This window comes from Apteryx rowi, unplaced genomic scaffold (assembly GCF_003343035.1).
Source record: "Apteryx rowi isolate R43461 unplaced genomic scaffold, aptRow1 scaffold_527, whole genome shotgun sequence".
Classification (NCBI taxonomy): Eukaryota; Metazoa; Chordata; class Aves; order Apterygiformes; family Apterygidae; genus Apteryx; species Apteryx rowi.
This window is the reverse complement of record NW_020450791.1, coordinates 434235-455314: the sequence shown is the minus strand read 5'-3', so window position 1 is coordinate 455314 and position 21080 is coordinate 434235. Positions and strand designations below refer to the sequence as shown.

At 38.4% G+C, this 21080-nt stretch overlaps 1 protein-coding gene across 7 annotated transcripts in view; it reads right to left on the bottom strand.

Moving 5' to 3' along the window:
- The window catches only part of KIAA0556 (KIAA0556 ortholog), an 83005-nt gene that overhangs the window by 35604 nt on the left and 26321 nt on the right, over positions 1–21080 (bottom strand). For all 7 annotated transcript variants that reach the window (XR_003255888.1, XM_026080579.1, XM_026080580.1 and 4 more), the window contains 5 exons: positions 19932–20044; positions 19400–19514; positions 17540–17752; positions 13371–13511; positions 8442–9339 (listed from right to left, as the gene is read on the bottom strand). Coding sequence is in view for 6 of the 7 variants with exons in the window: in XM_026080579.1 (XP_025936364.1) it covers positions 8442–9339; positions 13371–13511; positions 17540–17752; positions 19400–19514; positions 19932–20044 (1480 nt within the window). In the remaining variant the exon portion in view is untranslated. The remainder of the gene's footprint in view (positions 1–8441; positions 9340–13370; positions 13512–17539; positions 17753–19399; positions 19515–19931; positions 20045–21080) is intronic.

Sequence of the window (21080 nt, the reverse complement as noted above, 5' to 3'; positions counted from 1 at the left end):
AGACATAACAAGACATAACTCCTCTGCAGGGTGCACGTAGATGGAAACTGGAACTCTATACATGTAACATTTTAAGATAACCTCAAAATACTTCAGGTATTTTATGCTTGGCAGTATCAATCAGGTATTTCTTGTATAGCAGGTTAGCTTTTATTTTATGGTTAGTGTCTCTAAATTTCAAATACGCTTGTTTTCGAGTTAAAAAAAAATAATGGAAGTTTAAACTGTCATTAGTGTAATTAGTATTTATAGATGAAAATAATTGACTTCTGATCCCAAGGAAGTCTTAAGCTTTACATCAATGTTACAAACCCAATAGTCACCTCCCTCCAAAAATATCCTGCCTAAATGCCGCCTTATTGCATATGAGCATGTAGGATACTGCTGAGTAACCTTGAAGAAACCACTTGACTGTTCATTTCCTCTTCCTACCCTGTATCTGTCTTGTCTGTGCGTGCTGTCCTGCCCATATTGTTGAAGCACCCATTGCCTTTCACTACCGTCAGTGAACGTTCATGGCTAGGGCAAGGGGAAGAAGGATATCTAGATAAGACTATGCAACAAGTAATATCAATGAATGAAAACAGTTATTTTTTGTTTTCGTTGTATCTGTAAGGATTTCACACTGTTTTCCTCCTCTGAATGCATGATTTCTGTGAGTGTACTTTCTCACACATTTATAAAGCCCTATACATAAATACAGCATAGAAAGTGATAGTCTTAGTGAAAATCTTCAGTCAGTTGAAGTTAAAGACTGTACCAACTTATCAGAAACTGTTTCTTTTTCCCTTCAGTGAGTTTTTTTTTGTTTTGGGTTTTGGGGTTTTTTTGTTTGTTTGTTTGTTTTTTTAAAACAACCTTATTCAAAGCTAGAAGTGCAACTGAAAACCCCTCAGAATGATGGCTGGAAAGATACTAACTATGAAGCACACAGTGGGCTTGAGGGAAAGAAAAAACAAACAAAAAAACCCCCAAAACACTGCTGCTAAAGAGGACCTTGAGCTTGGCAAGGTCATTTCCATAATTTCAGCATCAGATCCACCTAAGTGCAGGTCCTCTTCCCTTCAGCTGTTGCCACTGCCTTTGGCAGGCATGGGACCCTGCACAAGGTGTTACTGTCCATGTCACTGAAGGGTAAGTGCTCTGAACTCCTCCTCTTTACTTCGCTGCCACTAGCGCTACCAACTCACCACTCTTTTCCTACCATTAACTACAATTTGCGTTGTCATCATCCTCCTGCATAAGATCTCCATTTTTCATACAGGCTCCTTCAATCACAGCAGCCTAAGCCACTGCATCTGTCTTAGCAATCCTCTTAACCGCTGAGCGCTACTCAAGTAAAATTGGAGGACTGCAATGTAGAAGAAAAGGAGGCAAGGAAAGACATTCATGAAAGAAAGGGAACAGAAGGAATGAAAAAGGAGAGATGAGGAAGAACTGTGCAGGAGAGAGGGACCTCAAAGAGACAGAAGGGAGGAAAAAATTATTAGAAATTATTCCCTTTGCTTCTGTCACTTGCAGTAAGATACTTCAGCTCTGTATCCTGAACGCAGGAGTCCAGACTACCAAAATCCTGGCTTCCTGCTGATAAGTAGAGGGACTGTGGGAGGGACAGGATGATTTGGTCTGATTCTTATGAAATACATAAAATTAGTTTTCATTCTGTGCATACAAAAATTAGTGTGTTACTCTAATCCTACTAATAGGTAGGACATGAATATGAATATTAATAGATACAATTTAACAACCTACCTAAAGGTTTTGCCTCCATAATTCAGACTCAAGTATACTGAAAGCATTGGCCTGGGACTAATCTGATTGCTTATGTTGATTTTTTTTAAAAAAAACTTAAATTAGTGAAGAAGTTCCATAAAAATCTATATCATCCTAATATTACACTAATCTGGAAAAGAACCAAATAGAATAATTTTGCCGACTTTTGACACTAATCTCATGCAAAAAAAAAAAAACAAAGAATTGCTCAAGTAATAAGGGATATAATCATTACTAGCAAACATAATTTTACGGGAAATAGGTCTTGTCAAATACTTTATTAGCTGTATTTTTTAGTCAAATGAGGCTTGTTGATTGTGCCATCTGTCAATCCTGAAGGCTAGGTAAAAGAGAGACCTAAATCAGAACACCTAGAGAAGGGAAGTCACAACTAGGAAGAAAATACTAGGTCACCGCTGAGCGAAGTTTGTAGATGAGGCAGACCGGTGGCATAAGAACAACAGTAAGTACTGGCCAATTCTACAGACCAATCTGGATCATTTTGTAAACTGGCTCATGCAAATAGGATCTGGTTCTTTCATTTCAGTAAAGCAGGAACAATGGTTTGAAGGCTACAGGCTTCCATGGATTAATAAATCTCTCAGGGGTAATTCAGAGTAAAGGCAGAACCTACGAGGACTAAGAAAAAGAACCAACTTTGATGCCCAAGGCAACTAAAAATAGTTAAATGGGAAAAGGTAAAAGGCTCTTAAAGTGGTGAGAGGCCTAAATATTGTCCCCGCTTTTCAGTAAGAGTGGTGATGCACAAGGAAGATAACAGTAAAGTATCTAATGGGAATGCAGTGGGGGTAATACCTTAGAGGAGTACAGCGGGAGCAAAGTATGCTCTCCTTGAGACCACCCTGGGGAGGCTGCTTAATTTCCATCCCAAAACAATTAGGGAGCAGATAATAGCAAAGATTTTCAACAAAACTGTCAATGATGCATTTTAATATAAATGAAGAAAAGTAAATGTAGCACTGAACAATTACAAACTCATTGGCCAGATTTTATTTCCGTACAATGTCCCTGAGTGGATATTAAAGCAAATGGTTATCAAGAATAGAAACACATGTCTATTACAGTAAAATGCAAAATAATATTGTCCCCATAGACCGCTTTAAGATTAGCTTTTAACTTTGTTTTTGGAATCATTTGGAAAGATGCATTGTTCCTAATCTATGACTAATAGTCATTTAAAATGAAGGACAACCGAGATCAGAATACAAATTTTAAAGCAGATGGGTGACTACATAAAAGAGGGATATGATCTGTATGCATAGGCTGGAGATTAAAACCTGGCCATTCCCCACCCCTTCTCTGGGAAATACAGAATGGCAGAAAACATGCCCATTTCAGAGAATTTCAGTCATTTGTAAGTGACTTTCTTATTCAAATCACTGTCCACACATATACTCACAGGGAATACTCGCAATACTTCCCAGATCCTCACAAATCCGCACAATTTACCTGGAGAAGATGCTAAATAAGTAATTACCATTTTAGAATATCAAAGCTTGAAAACTTGAGGATGAGCAAGTGAAGGAAAGTATTTGACATCCATTGGCATTCTACCGCTCCAAAGCACTGCAGCAGGACTGATTTTCAATAGGAGGCTGACAGGGCTGTAACTTAGAGGCTACACTACACTAAGGAGCAACAACAGGAGAAAGGGAGCTCTGAAAGGAAAGCAGAGGGTATCTTGGCAGTAGAGGTCAATGGCAGAAATTTGGCGTTCCTTTCAGTGCCTAAAGTTTATTGTTTGTATTACAGCCATGGGAAGGAACAGGGATATTTCGGCAATAAACTCTACATGTATATCAAGACTATCCCACCTGCAGACATTACAGACACATTCCTAGCCTTCCACATGCCCGAAGGGATTGTACGATGGACGCTGCTCAGAGAGCCCAGAACTAACGTCACCTCAAACATGCACTCCCTGCGGGCCGTGGAGGGGTGTCTTGAACCACCATCTCCAAGTCCTGCAAGCAACACACATTGTACAATCTCTTTTGTAACTATACCAAACTACATCTTGGGACAGTACTAGCAAAACACATATATGCAAAATACACCTCACCACAAATCCTTTCTTCCATCTCTGTTGTGTTAAACCCAGTTCTAATTGTTCTAATTAGAAACAGCAGTCATGTTTCCTTGCTGCAACCATGCACTTCATTTCCTAGGTCATTCTTGGTCTCCCAGATCTCTTCCGTATCTGTTCCACTTTGTAATCAGCTTTCCTGAATACGGATGATCAGAACCACAAAGTTTTTCAACTGAAGTCTCACGAGCGCCTGTCTGGAGATGTTAACATTTCCATAACTCTTGCAGAAATACCTCTGCTGATACAGCCTTGAAGTGCATTGCTATATTCATGTCTGCATGTCACTAGCATTTCATAGTCAGTCTGTGATCAGCTAATCACCTAAGATCCTTTTCTTCCTCAGTCATTTGCAATTGATTATTCAGCTTACAATTTAATTTTCTGTTATTAGTCCCCAAATGACCTTGCAACCAGGACTGAATTGCATTCTATTTCTATTACTGCAGTTCTCAAGTACATCTTTCTGTGCAATTTTTCAATCCTCCTAACTCATAATATGCCAATTTATGCTATTTGCAAATTTTAATCAGCATACTTCCATCAGCATTTTCTTTGCACATTGAAGCAGTTATTGAATAAGTGTATGGTTTTTATAGCAACATTAACTCAAGCCAAGCAAGCATGTACATGGTATTTCTAATTTCCGTTTTTCTTGTTAGTCTTCATTTAGAGACCAAACACACGCTGTGAAGCTGTACCAGGGCCGGCGCAGCCTCCCCTTTGTCACATATTGCTGTTGGGAAACCGCAGTTCCCTTAGCCCCATACCAATTAAAATCCACCATTCTTAGGGAAACACTTAAACCTGTTTCCCTGTTGTTAATGCTCACTCAGCTCCACTTTGGAGATAGCTTTACCCTGCACAGTGCAGTACAAATAGAAGAAAAGTAGCTAGGTGGCATGCTATTTTGCCAGGAACAAACATGTGTTGGGAATTTTATTTTCAATTTTTCCATAAGAGTCTTAAGCACCAGAAGACTAAACTTGCTCTGAGCAAGAGTAGAGGAAGGACATCACAATCAGAACCCCAATAACCCTCAGGTGATAGTTTAATACCCCAAAATCTTTACCATTTTAACACTGAACGGAAATTATTACAGTGGGACTTGGTCACAGTTTCCATAATGTTGAAAAGTTTTTGAACAGAGGTAGTGTAAAACGTGTGAAACCGCAAACACGGGCTTTGGTGAACAGATGGGTGAAGGCAAGATGGTATTTATCCTATTTAAGCAATTTCTTTTGTTCTTTGAGGCCTGATTTCTGATATCCTTATAAAATGCTGTTTTCCCAACACAGAGCAGCAAGAGAAGGAAATTCAAATATTTTAAGTTTAGAAAGAACTATTCTCCTCACCTTTGTCCAATAACCTTATACAGTACGTGCCGTGGAATACCAATTGGCATTCCTGCCTCTAAGCATCCTTCCTGTTTCTTCAGACCGTATTTTTAATGAAAACATCCAAATACAATCTACAACATGCTACCCTTTCATGGATATTGTTCTGATGGTTAATTATACTACATCTACACCCAAAACTTGTGTGTATTTTTGCAACTTCTTCTTCCAATTCTCTGGGCCTTGTTTTGCCTTTTTCTGCCAGATGCTGTTCGTTTTGAGACAAGTCATCCAATGCTGAAGAACTACAAAATGACGAAGACTACCTTAAACAGCCCCCAAAAGAGAGTGACATATGGCTTGAAACTGAAAAATGGAGATTAAAAATATACTCTGATCAACAGAAATCCAAAAAAAGGTTTGGTTAAAGGCTACAGAAGGTTCAACTTGTGGGTAACAAAACCTATTTTAGTGCTGTTTAGAATTATTGAACAGAGATATATCACCCACGCCCAGAAATTTCTTAGCCACGGATTGCTGGAGGTTGGTAGAAAGCAGCAAGTACCACCAGAACTTGCCCAGTTCTCCTGCTCTTCCCTAGGAACACTGTTGAACACTGCCAGAGGCAGAACATGGCTACACAGATCTAGGTCCCCCACCTCCAGCAGGATACAGCTGAACTTGAGCAGGTTTGGAGAGGGATGACAAAAATGATTAAAAGCAGGGAGCAGCTTCCACATGAATAATAATTACATTGACTAGAACTCTTCATAGACAAGCAGAGATGTCTGAGGGAGAGATATGAAAAAGGTATGTAAAGTCACGAGTGGAAAAGGAAAAAACAAGGCCAATTTTCCAATCATTACGAGTAAGCGTTAGGGCTACAGAATAAATCTCACAGGTGACAGGGCCAGCACAAACAAAGGACAGTTCATCACCCAACAGGTGGTTAAACTGGGGAATTCTTTGGGTTCAAAAACTGACTGCGCTGTTTTGTGAAAGAAAAAAATAATAATAAACTGTTGAGGCCTACTGAATGGAAAGACCCCACCTCTGTTTCAGGAAGTCCCTAAGCTGCACACAGTGGTAGGCTGGGACAGTATGAGGAAAGTACTACTTGCTTGCCCTGTTCTTATCCTGTTTCCCAGTCATCCCTTACCGACTACTTTCTGAGAAAGGATGCTGAGCTAACGGTATTTTAGCACTGGCTCACGACTGACACCGATGGATCCTTGCTCTCTCCCAGGAGGGCCATCTATATGCATATCATAAGAAAAAGAATTACATAAAATACACAGCATATGCAGCGAAGTTTGTGTTGCTGTAAGATCTCTTACTGTTTTGTTTCTAGTCTTTTATTTAATTTTAGCACACATCAAAACAAAAGCTAAAAGAAAACATAATCCAGTAAGAGAAGCTTTACATGCTGTATTGTGATTCAGTCAAGTCTTCTGCTTTGAATGTAGGGAAATCACTTACGCTGCTTGTCACAGACCCTCAGTTAAATTCTATATTCTATGTGCTCCAATTACAAGTAGGCTTCAATTCCTTAACATAAGGCAAAACCTGATTAAAGGATTTATAAAATAAAATATATCCCAGAATGGGATGAACAGCATTGAAACAAAGAAATGAGAGATTTAGGCCTACCAAATATAGAGCTGCATGACAGGGCTCAGGCATTGGCCTGCAAACTTGCACAAGCCACCTCTGTCACAGACAGAAGGCTGAGAATAAGATAAGCTTGGTTAAAATATTGAGATCAATGGCAAAAAATAACGTCTTATTTGTTCTCTTCTGTAAAGTATACACCAGAGCAAAATTGCGAACACCTGAGAAACTAGAGCTCTTTCACCTAGGCAGTCAAATTTTAAAAAAGAAAAACAAAAAATCCCACCTGTTTCTGCTTATAAAGCAAAACAAGGGATTAAAACCAGCAATTTCAAAAGTCAGATTTGAGAGTATACAACCTTTAATTGCTTACATTATTCCCTCTTTTCTAGATTTTACACCACGGAGAAGAAAACCACCACATTATTCCCTCTTTTCTAGATTTTACACCACGGAGAAGAAAACCACCACATTGTAAGAAACTTTCTGATGAAGTGAAAATGTTGCATGCTTTTGCCTTGCATAGCTAGGGCCAGGGTCACAGTTGGACAAATCACTCCTCAATAGAGTTGCCCTCTTAGTCTTGTCTTTAAATACTATTAAACAAAACCCAAACCTGTGGGGTTAAGTCTCTTGCTTCTGCCAAGCTGCTTAGCCTGACATGCAGTCATTCAAGTAAGGAAAAGCATGCACTGTTACAGGCTTGTTTTTTAAAGTACATGTGGTGTTCACCACCAGGGATAAAGCAACACTCATCAGGATCGCCAAGAGAGGCAATCTTCTAAGGCAGTATTAAAAACAGGAGCACTGTGCTCAGACTCCATGAGCAAGACAGTTCGAGGTAGCTTAGTCCTCAATGAAAAAAACAGCCCAACAGGTAAGGGCTGCCCTTAGCAGTTATGCTACAACTGATCTGCTTGTAAAAAAACAATCCACTTTTGCTTATATTTAGTATAACGCTTCTCTGCCTCTAGCCTAAAATGTCTTTGCCCAGAATTTCTTATTCTAGAGTCCCTATAATGAGAGAGCACGTTGTACTGCTTCCTAAACAAAGCTTGTAAATTTGTGGCGTGCTAGGCCACAAAATTTTCAGATTAAGGAATTCATCAGCTTGGATATCTGTTCCTTATTCCCCTGCACTGTGTAGACAAAAGTAAGAGGGAGATGCACAAAGATGATGAAAGAAAAGAAGGAAGAGTAGAAATTGCAGTAGGTGGCCAATATTCCCATTGCAAAAGACACAAACCTACTACAGAAGGAAAAACTGTAAATTTACTCACTACCTCAAGGCCATATTCTTCCTCAATCTTTCTGCAGATTTTCATCGATATTAGCAAGTATTTTGCTGTCTGCAGGACTGTCACTTTATAGAACATAATTAAAGACTGAAATTCAGTCTTCAATCTTCTCCAAATAAATTTAAAAATACTAATTCAGAATGTAAATTCTTCAGGAAAAAAAAAAAAGTGTGCTTCACATCACGTGTAGGACATATACTACAATACTCAGAGTCTTTCTCTAAATGAGAACCACATAATCTTACTCTCTATACTTCCAGAAATGGAAAACATGCAAAAAGTGCTTGCAGTGAGGTTGCTATTGTGAGCTCTCACCTTTGAGTGCTGAATCACGTTCTACAACACTTGTAGTGCTTAACCCCTCCTTTCTTCCATATCTGACACTTCTCCTTCCACTCGCAGGATACTCTAGGTTGCAGCACTGTTTGTTAGAAAGCTGCTCCAAAACGTCAAAGCCACCACTGCCATCTTTTCTGGTTAGCATTTGTGACCTCTCATCTTTGTTTGTGTTTCTACAGCCAGATCTTCCCAATTCGTTTCTCTGACATTTGACGTCCTCCTTAGTCAGACCTGAGAAGTTTTTCATGATTCCATCTGGCTGTGTTTGAAATCTCAAACCTAAACAATGTTCTGTAGCAAGCCAGGAAGGCTTCTGCTTACTGGAAATACCTCGATCATTCTCTGTTACATGGGATGGTGACTGTAACCAAGAAGGAAGTGCACCTGCAGATTCAGACAGTTTTCTTCCCGTTAGTTTTTCTATTTCCTCACTCAAAGTAAGTTCTTCATCAGATGGAATATGCTCCGTAACTGTTGTTACTGTTGCATCCTCTTTGGTATCTTTCATACGAACATGAGATGGTAACACTTTTAGATCATCCTCTAACTCAGTCAACTTTTCCTTCATAAAGTTGATTGAGTTCATCTTAACCTCAAGGTGATCTTCCTCTGGCAGAGGCTTCCAGTATAGCGAAGTATTGTTTGGCTGCAGATATTTTAAATATAGGTCCTCCTTATCATCTGTGAATGCAGCTGTATTTACTTCTTTCCTTTCATTTGAAGAATGTGCAGTGACACTTTGTCTGTGATGTGTAAGGTCAATTGTAATGCTACAATCAGTGATGAGATCTCCAGAGCCTCTCTCTAATTCACCATCAAATATCAGATTTTCATCAACATATAGCTTCACTTTCTTTGCTCCTACATCAAGGTCCTGCAGAAACAAGAGTATGAAGTTTTCCATTATGCTGTTCAAACATTAGATATCACTGTTCTGAAATTCTGACATCTGAATATTTAATCAATATATAGACAAAAACCATTAAAATCTCATATCAATAACATGCTTTTATCTGCTTACTACCGAAAAGTTCAAAGAAGTTGAAAATACTATGGAATATTTAAGATTTTATTAAAAGACCCTCCTAGACACTAGTGTAAACCATCCTGTCAGCCACCTAGAAAATAAAGGTTTAAATACTTAGAAAAGTCTGAGCAAAGAAGCCAAGCTTAAGTATAAAGGTATTTCATCCAGAAGTATATTCCAGAGGCATAGTTGGTACAGCATCTTTAAGACTTACCACTGTTATGATACATAAGGTATACAGCAAGCAGCCACCCAGATCAAAGCCAGTAAAGTTAAAGAGTTAAAGAAATACAGGCCTAGAAAGGACATCAAAAAAAAAAAACAGTCCATCTCCTTGCTCTGAAGAAAATACACTATACCACTGCAAAGAAATGCCTGAACAATCTGTTTTTCCACAGTTTTTGAATAAGATTCTGCCATCTGCCTCAATAGGCTATTCCAATGCTTAACTAGCCTTTAAGTTGAAGGCCTTTATCTCAAACACAACTCTACCATTCACAACTTAATCTCTTATGTTCTCTGTTTCTGTGGCACCCATTGAAACCTGATTTTTTCATTCCATTAAAGTTGGAATTTATTCTCTTTCTATTCTCTTTACCATCTAACTTTCCCTCCCTCTTAAAGAAAAAAAAATGGTATCTCCAAAGAAAAATATAAAAGATAGATGAAATCCATCTCCTTTCTGCTCTCTCAATTTCTGTAATGTGCTCATCACATGGAGTCTTTAAAAAATTTCTTCTTTCCATATTTTCATGGAAACTGAGGTTTCTTGTACTGATTAAGCTTCAGTTTCATCCTTCATGGTCATCTCCTGGAAGTCAGTCCTCCTTGAATACTGATTTAGTTTCCTCCACTCTCAGCCTTCCAAATCATTTTCTCCTTCACTTTCAAGTACAAGTGTGTTCATGTGCCTCTAGTTATTCATTCCTACATGCACTCTGAGCCAGTCTTTACAGCTTCCATTCTACTACTTTCCAAATAGTAACATGTATGAGAGGTATTAAGATAAACCAGCCAAACCTAAGGATATTTCTTAAACAACAGAGACAGACTGAACTGGAGCAGGCATTAAAAACAGATGATTGCTCAGAACCACCACCTATTCAAAAACTGTCAGTAGAACAGCTAATGAAAGTCTCTCACGCCAAAATTCTGAGCACACAGAGGCTCAAGGAGGAAAAATATGAATAGATCCCAAGGACTCCAAGAACAAAGAATGTGCAGAACTCCACTTTTTATACTCCCCTACTCCATTCTAAGCTTGCAGTTGCTTAGCAGTAGGTGGTAATGAGGAAAGGTTGACAGAATAGCCTCTTGCAGCACTTCTACTCTTCCAGCACAGGGAGGCTGGAAAAAGCCCCTTCTTTGTAGGGCAGCTTCTTGACGAAACTACTCAGAAAAACTGCTCTGAGAGTTCTTCCATCAACTACTCACGAGAGTAGTTCCACCAAGAAGCTTACTCTCATGAGTAGCTTCATCAAAAAGCCACCCTACAAACAAGCATTCGAGACTTATCCAAGACAGTTATTTTCCTCCCAGAACAATAATTAGAATGACACAATTTCTCAGAAGAGCAAGCAGATATATCAATGTCAGTGAACACTGAAATATTTTGTGAAAGTAATTCTACAGTTTCTCTTGGCATTCCTTCTTGGCTTGTACCTTCAGCCCTCAAAGAGGGCCTGCTGGGAAAGGGCTTTCCTATCAAGTGGCAGAGATAGCATTCCTTGTCACCCAACAGTGCTATTTACTTTTGTGAATGAGGGGCAAAGCTTGAAACCAGATGCACTCTTCCAAGAACTACACTTGGACAGAGGACTTGAAGTTTCCTCTGCCTCACTTCTCCTCACGGGAGAGGGGAAAAAGAAGGAACAGAAAAATAAGTCAAGAGATAGAAAAAAGTTCTTGTACAAACTTATCTCTGCTGGAAATATGCTAGTGTGAACAAAGCTCCAGCTTAGCCAGGAACTGATAAACTGCACCCCTATGGACAGTGCACCATAGTGGTAGTCTAAGGCTGAAAAAAAATCTCCAACTCTAGTGAACGAACATGAACGTACACACAGGATAAACAAGCAGAAAGGCATCCCAGAAAATATAACATTCATGCATTGAACTATTAATTCCATTCACAAATTTATGAAAATATACAGCAGGCACTATACTGGACCTTATGAAAAGGCCTTTAACAGATTCAAGTAACGATGAAACTTCGAGCATGTAGCAAGTTTTTACAGAAAGCCTATTTCAGACAAACTTAAAGAAAAGAACTGGGTATCCATTCTTAGTCTTGATCTGTTCGCGCACACTAAAGATGACCTCCTTTTTCACAAACTTCATCTGACGCAAATAAAGACGACAAAATGAAGCATTCTATGAGACCTTCCTTGTAATGCACTGAATCAATACATCTACGATAATGAGGTGATCTGACTTCAATAGTTCCTTTCAGACATCGTTTTTCTGATCTGAGGCTCAAGTTCTGAAACTCAAATATGTTCAACAATCCAGAAGTACTGGCCTGAATTTTTTTTGCATGTTTTCTGCAAAAAAAAATCCTTAAGAATTACCTGGGCACCTCCCACTTGCATTGCTTTGGAGGGAGAGGAGGAGGCTGCAATAATTAGAATGGTTAAAAAAAAAATCTCAAAGTAATATGGGTCTGGACTTACATTAGCAGGGAGAGATAATTATATTTTGGTTTTTTTTTTTTTTTTTTTTTTTTTTTTTACACTTCTCAGGTAAAAATTCCTCATGACAAATTATAGAATTAGGCAGAACTGCTTTGTACTACTTTTTCACAGTAAGGATAATGAATGATTTATTTAATCAGTGTAGACTGCTGCACTACTACTGAAATCCATGGGATTATACTCCTAATAGATTTTACAGCTTGTCTCACAGTAGTTCATTAAAGGGGGGGGGGGAAGCGTCTTGAAAAACAGAAATACTTTTACCCATATTTCCTACATTGCATTCAATATGTTTGTCAACAAATCATAACATTACCTCCAAAAACAGCAGTCCCTTTCACATCCTCTAAGAGGATCTGTTCTAATAGAACATTCTGTAGCCCACATTTTAACAGAAAAATGTTATTCAGCTTCCAGAAAATAAATGTAAATCATGTTATATTTGCTTAAGCTGTTGCTTTCATATGTATGAATTAACATATGTGCTTATATATAAACATGGCTAAGAGCAAAATCAGGAGGACAAACATCTTATCTGTAATCCAGAATAGAAAATCCTCTCTGATCCAGTACCTGGGATTTTTTTTCTTAACACCACAAATGATTGTACAAACGAGAATAATTTCCACAGTGAAATTCAAATACACAAATGAGTGACCATCTGCCATGAGATGTCTCTCTTGTAATACTAGACTATTTGATTTATTATGCATTTGTAATGAGTATACTTTGGAATTAAAGCAACAAAACCAAAACTGAGCGACAGTCAGCCTATTTATACATATATATATGAGAAATCAAACAAATATTTCTTTATATTCTGATAAAATGTCCCAAAGAGCGTCCTGAACTTTAAGATGCACTTACCTTCGTATCTTTATTTCTCACCACAGTAAAGGATTAACTGACACAATATGCAAAGCCTTTTGTTATCTCTTTTGAGAACTGTAATAGCTCTGAAAGAGAACACTATCTGTGCCTGTGAAAACATTAACACTTACACTGCTACCACTTTTAATCAATATAAAAGCAAAATTCCATAGTAGACAAGGAAACTTCCTACCTCCCCTTTTATTAGAGAAACGGTACCTGTTTTTATTTCATACTTTTGGAAATAAGATCAAGCTAGGTTTCCCTAGACAAGGCAGGGCATACATACACAGGAGTTGAGAATAGACTACTTACACTAAGAGTTGTTGCGTTGTAATTCCAAATCTTGATCTTGGATATACCAAAGTCGCGTGACCGGGTGGGATTGCGGATAACAAAGTAAAGCTGAACGGGCGGATAGAAAGGGCACATCCAAAGAAAGCTTTCCTTCGCAGTCTAAAAACACATACAAGCAGACTCACTTAATACTCTTTCTCCTAAAGCAGAATATTTTGATTAATTTGCCCTCCCCCCCCCAAGTAAACCAATCAGAAAAGTAACCACTTGATAAAGCCTACTGAGTTAAAAGCAAAACCTTAACCTCATTTTCAAATGATAAATCCAACTCTCTTGCCTGCTGGTAAGACAGCCCACAACAGCCGGACAATTAGATAAAGGTCAGCTGCTTGCTGTCCCAGTGAGATATCTGCATGTTTACCAATGACACACAGTCTGCCATGCTTTGTAACTGCAGGGTCAAAGTAAGCCCAGTTTATTTTAATCATATTAATCAGCTTTGCAGGCTCTGATGGGGATCACTGAGCACAATGGACATTGTATAAWCATTTTTCAATTTATAAAAGTGCTTACACTTCTGTTTTACCTGCTACAGAATATGAGAATCTGTAGAATTTTATTTCACTGTCTCTATTTTAATTAGGCTTTACACACAACTAATTTCAATTACAGACCCAATCCTTACAGATATACAGAAGTCTAAGCTAGAAATTTTCTAAGACATGACACAAACTCCAGATACGAGTTTTACAGACAACTGACAATCAAGACAGTTTAAAGTACAATCACGTGCCTAATTCTTGGTGTTGCTCTTAAGTGCTATCTTTATATGTTCAGAAACTGAGGAAAAGGATGTTTTCACAACCACGAACTAAAAAACATCTCAAATATTGAAAGAGTATCCTTCTGGCAGCTGGGAAGAAACAACTTGTTTCAAAATTAAAAAGSAAAAGAGTGAAAGTTCTTTTGGGAAACAGAAAGGTTGGGATTTGTGTAGATATATGTACAGATAAGTGATTGAAAGGGACAAGAATAGAAGTGACAGAAAAACGTTTCATGAACGAGCATGAAGCTCCTCAAAAACCCCAAAGGTTATTTTACCAGTAATTGCAGTACTCTGGGATTTGAAGACCACATACATACAGTTGTGGGGCTGTCCTATGACTAAAGGCTGTTTGTGTGCCTATGTGTGCGCAAGCGTTGCAACATCTACAGATGCGCAATCATAGATTACTATCCCTCATGTTTGATGGAGCATATTGGCATATGGTGGACACTCAGAGTTCCCTCTTAAATGCTGAATATTAAAACTCTTGATGTCAAATGCTACCTCAAAGCAGAGGTAAAGAAGGGCACAGAGTGTACACGCAGACATCTTGAAGATCTGAGACTAGCAGATAAGTTACCTCCCTTTTTATTTTCAAGGGCAGACAATATATATATATTTGTACAGTGGGTATACAAAGTCAACATTTTTTCCACATCATTTTGCTTGGAAGTGGGTTTTTCAGTTCTTCCTGAAAACAGCAACTGCAGAACTTTCTTATCAAATACTTTAGATGTGTGCTTGATGACAGCAAGGACAAAGCTCCACCTGTCTGCTTCAAAGATACCAGGAACAGAACAGTTTCTCAGAAGGTAATTTATCTAGACCAAGCTCCTGACGGCTGAGGAAGTCTCTGCCCTAGAGGCCTCTCAAAAAGCTCTGGGAGATGGATGTTGCTTTGAATGTCAGTTTTGGGCATAAAAAGCCATAGAAGTACCCAGAGGGTTTAGTCCTTTCAATATTTAAAAGAAAAAAAAAAAAAGAAAAAAAGAGAGAGACAGACAGACAGACAGAAACTTCTTAACATCAAAAGAAATGACAGACAGCCCTCAAACCAGTGCGAACTCAACTTCCCGCTCAAAGGAGGGTCAACTTCAAAGCCAGATCTTGTTTCTCAAGTCATATTATGAACAAGGATGTTAAAAAAAATAATAATAATTTGCCAACAGCAGAAGACCACCTACTGAGTGATCCATCTCCAGACTTCTCAAGTCAGGACCTGATGCCCTAGAAAAGGACATGGAGGTTCTTGTTTGTCTGGAATCCAATCTCTCCAGATTATCTGAGACAGAGCCAGAGGTGCCTTCACAGAAGGGCATCAGAGTCAGTACCAAAATGGAGTCTGCAGCTCATGCTTCTGTCCAGTATCTCTGTAAAGCTGCATATCCTCTTCCAAACAACAGAAGATGTATCAGTCCCAAGCTAATTCTTATGATGAGAGCACCTACAGAAACGGTCTTGTTTTATCAGTGAAAATAAGTGCTCAGGACTTAAGGTAATCAAACTCACAGGTTTTAAAGTCTCAGGCACCACGTCAAAGATCTGACACCAGAAATTCAAATCACTGTCTACAAGGGAGGAAGCAAACTTCTTAAGAGTCTGCAAGGATGGGGGGAAAAAAAAAAATCCCTGATCTTCAAAAAGAGTATGTCTATACTCAAGTACAAACATACACCTAAATGATCAAAGGTGTGTTTTATCAATGGCAGAGTGGGTTTTCCACAAAGCAAATTTTTATGTTAATGGTGTTGCTTTTGCCAAAAAATATTATTTGCTTGGAGATTCATTTATTCGCTGTTTCATCTCCTGCACTTGAAAACTTTCCTCTATAATCTGAAATGTATACAATCTGGAGACATTAACTTCTGAAGAGAACTGTAGTACACTTAACCCATATCCATGCTCTTTTCTAAGACCACACTCCCTGTCCAAATTACATCTTCTCTGATGCAATACCTTTCTAGCTTCAAGATAAGAGACTACATCGCAGCAAATCAAAGGAATATATTAATCAATGAAATATAAAACCTCATTACTTTAAGAATAATGGGATATATGAATATATGAGAAATACTGTGGATAACGGTTTTATAATGGATTTATAATTATATTGCTATATAATTTATAGTTATCTAGAAAGTCTGTGAATCATTACTAGTTCTCAGTAAAAATGTCACCCATCAGAGAGCATGGCCTATAAATAAGAATGGATATTTACGATACCCAAACTACAATTTCCAGGAGACAATAAGATGTTTCAAGTCAAAAATATTTGTCTGGAAACAATAATCCATACTGAGTTTTAACTGAATCTCAAAATATTCCGTACATGCCCTCTATTTTCACTCCTCCTACAGGTAGGAAATTATCACCAGTGCAAAGTGAGTTGCAATTTATATTTTCAAAAGACCAAGTCATTTAGTATCCTCACCCACCAGGATTATACCCATTTTTACTAGGATGCAAGCTCTGAAATAGGGAGACTTTTGAATACTCTGCATTATTGACTGATCAAAGGACACACAGTGAATCTGTGGCACAGATAAAGACCTGGATGAAATCCTGGCTGTATGAAGGGCTATAGAAATTTACTGATGTCTTCAGTAGCATCAGGATTTCATCCCAGCTCTCCCAAGTCCAGGGTCTTTAGTATGCAAGCACCTTACGTCTCCTCATCATACTATCTCACAGAGAAGCCGCACAGCCTTTTTCTTTTGTCATGCTACACATTTGGCTTAGCCCCTTGTTCAAGAATATCCACACACCCACTCATCCTTATCTCTCCAGGGTCCTTCCCAAGGTAAAAGGGTAACAAGGGGACAAGGGAAGAGAAACATAGTTCCCTCCTAAACGTAGTTAAATTCATATTAAACAACTGGAACAATAAGTGAAAGTGAGACTCCTGTACCTTCAGGTCACAAGAATTAGAGTTAATCAGCAGACATACTATAAAAAGTGAAATTCTCTGTCCTTAGCATTCCGTGATCTTGTTCTACAGATATATTACAATTATACTCCAAAACTTTAAAAACTGAATGTGCTCCTTCAAAGATCATATCACAATGCATATATGTAAAGGAGGCAGAGTTAAAGCTGCATCCTTCCAGCTGCCCAGTTACATAAATCAGACCAGTCACTCAAATTAATCCAGTTCTGCTCTAAAATAGAATAACAACTGAATACAGTCATCTTGTCCAGGAAGCTCCGTTTGTGTGAATAATAAATATTTGTAATTTTAAAATTATCAGATAGCTGTCATGGAATCCATGCTAAAAATGCAATCATGTTTATAAAAAAATAGAGTATTAAATAAATATTATAAAGAGAAGGGTTTTTTACATGCAGGAATAAACTAGCTTACATTTAGTTTCTTATTGACCAAGCGGCACAAATCCCCTGGGTAGTTGGTATTTCGAATGTCCACATCATGAGGAGAGACAAATATCTTATCATTGCATAAATCGAAGAACTCCACCTCTCTCAAGCCCACATGTACTGGATTTCCCCAGTTAGAAAGAAGTTCCATAGTCACATAGATGGCATCCCGAATTTCCACGCTGGTTGTTGTCTGGACCTAACGAAATATTATAGTAATATAATATAACATAGAAATGACAAAACAAAACCCACAATGACTGTAATATTGAACAATCAGAAGCAAAAAGCTTGCAGACTCAAGGATATCCTGATAATATTCACTTTGACTCATTCTGCACTCCACTAGTTCTGCCCCATACCAACTAGGAAGCCTACAGCAGAGTAAGAGAACCGAACTTTTCACCCTCTTAGATTCCAGCCCACTCCAAAGCCTAAAGAAAGAACAGCTCTCTGTTCTTTGTCTTCTGCTATACAAATGATGTGTGAACTGTGATTACAAACTGTATCATAAAACTTCATGGTATGAGTCAAAATAAGGAGGCAGAAGCAACCTAAATTCTGGCATTTTCCAGCTTTTAAGTAATTGACTTCTCAAACAGTGTTTACTAAGTAAACATTTTTCTTGGCAATTCATGCATTTGCATATCTAAGATATAACAGCCAAACAGTTTTGACTCTTAAATTCATGTAAAGATTCAAACAATGGGTTTTTAAGCCAGCACAGCTAACTGCATTTGATGTTTTGCCTCCCATAGCATCCGAGAACATGAAGGGCAGAGACAGCCAGCCATCTTTTATGTCTCTTGCAAATATGCACTCTGACAGGACCAGACTACGAGGACAGCACAGTAGGAGAAGGAATTTGAGTAGACAAGATATCTCAGAGTAACTGCTGCTGATCTGTGCTTCCCTTTTCCTCTTCAGATTACCCTGAAGAGGGYGATCTGAATCTAACGAAGGACCTCACTCTTGCTGACTAACAAATAGTAATCTGTTTGCTTAAAAATACAACTAGGAGGTTTTACTGAAAGCATGAATTAACTAAGAGCCCTACACCAAAACAGATTTTAGAAACAGGTATAAGAGATGTTTATGGCCAAGTCATCCAAAACACATTAGAGCTCAGGTAATCTGGTAAACAGCAGTATGTTCTTATTTAAAATAGAAACAAATTTCTGAGATTGCTTTCTTAGTAGAGAGAGTCAAAGCCATTGGTAAAGAGCTCGGATGCATTTCTGAGTAGTTTTTAAGTTACAAATACAAACTGCTTTTGTATTGTAACAGATGTGCAAAAATTTAGCTTCCTTGACTCTTAAGAATGAAAGTTAGGAAATTAAAACATTTCAACAGAATACAGAATAAATGGGATACGTGAATTTCCACAATAACTGTATGGAATAAAGCCTGAAAGTGACCCTCTTAAAAATTTGTGTAACTGGGGTCCGCATCAATCTGAATTTGTCATGACTTTCACCATGCCCATAAGAGAAACAGAGAAATCACGTTGTGAAAGCATCAAAGGAGGGAGCCATCTGACACTGAACTGCAATCCTCAAAAGGAGGAAGAGCAACCTAAACGAGATGAAAACATGAGTGAGGTCTTCAAGATGCCCCATTATGACAGGGGAGAAAAATATTTATTCTATCAAAGAGGTTGTTATGAAGATACAGTTGACACAGTAATTGTGGACTAGAGATGTCCTTTATGTTCCCTTCGACCTCGAAAAGGCACTTTAGTTAAATAGCCCAAGGAGGTCCCTATTCATAAGGGAAAAGATCACTCAATATTATCAAAAGAAAAATACATTGAGAAMTATCAGTTATCGTGCTCATTCACACAAACCCTCTCTCTCGCTGTGGAACCTGCTTCAGATTTTTCATCAGGTAGAAATACATCCTTGTCACAGGCAGAACGGCTCTCAATCTCCTGAAGAACTTTCAGAAGTTTCTTCTGTTGCCTGAAACACACACATTCTTTTCAGTTTTATTTCTTCATAATTCATTTATATTTAAGAAACAGTTTTGTCAGTGTGAAAGTAAAGAGAAGATAGGATGAACCCCCACACACCAGGCACCCCCAAGCAGAATGGCAACCATCTCAGCATCCCATCTTAGATACATAGAGTCTGCTTAAGAGGTTGGGCTCCAGTTCTCTGCTACACCTGAGATGGTCTGAGAAGGTAATGCAAAGGCATACATAGAGGGAGATGATGGCAGTTCCCAAATTCACAACCACTGGCACAAGGCTGGAGCCTTCTCCATATTTTTGCCACTGCTTGTACGAAGTCTCCTACATCTGAAGACAATCAGGTGTAGTGGAGGTCAATACCGAGAAGTCTCCCCCACGAAAGGAAGCTAACCTTAAAAATATATACCTGCTTCCAAAAAGACTTATCCTTTCAACAGCTTTTGTGACTGCAGTCGTTGTCTGACTTTTTTCTGAAGGTTCAGCCATTGCAGAAACAAAAACAGATGAAGCAGGAAGTGTCTACATAAGAAAAATGAACATTGTTCATTCACGTTTTTCTCTACATACACAAAATGAGTATTAGCCTGCATCTCTGGAATACATGAGAGTTTGGGCCCAGCTCTGGCATCAGCTAACCTTAGCTAACCTGTAACTCTGTACTGACTTAAGCACTTTCCATAGAATTTGTCTTCATTTGTAATGAGAGCCAAGACTGGAGTTTGAACTCCTACATGTAAGAAAAGTAACATAAAAGAATTCCCAAATGACTGTTAAAAGTATATACATATGTCTGTCGTCTTATTTTGTACATGTGGTGGGACTCCAAGTTGGTCAAAGCCTTAGCAAGGGTCCGCCTAGGCTTTCTCCTTCCCCAGAAAACACCATAAGGGCTTTTAAATCCCCCCGCCCCAAAGCTGTTTTATCTAATAAAAATCTAGATTTATTGACTTTAAATAGAGAAGTGGCATAGTGACCAGGTCAGACAAAACATTAAAGAGAAATATAAACAAATGTTCCCTTGCCTACCACACCCTTGCTGGAAAATCCCTGCCTTCCAGTTTGGACTCAGTTTTATGAACTGCAGTAAATTGTTTACAGTCCCCTGCAGCCCTTAAAAAGGTTTACTTTCCATCCTCAGAGAAGCCCAGTTCTTGCATTGTGCCTGCTCCTCTTATTAATCTTGTGGCTCTTACAATGCTACATGCTCTTTCTCTGCCTACACCCCACCTTTTAGGTATCCCCACTCCCTTTGTTATTTTTCCTAAACAAGACAGGAAGCTTAATGCAGCAAACAACTGGTCAGACAAGGAATGGCAGACCTTCTGTTCCCTACAGCATTTCCATTTCTATAGTTTTTGAAAATTAAGAGAATTTCACAATGCTTAGAAATGAATTACTTCTTAAACATTCATAATTCTGCGTTGTTATACATTTAAATATCAAAGGCCAGGTTTTCAACAGGCCCTTAATTGTTAGTAAGCAGAACTAAATTACTTCTGGCAGATCAGTTAGGTCAGCTTTATGCCTGAGAGTTCACTGTGGACTTTTGAAACTC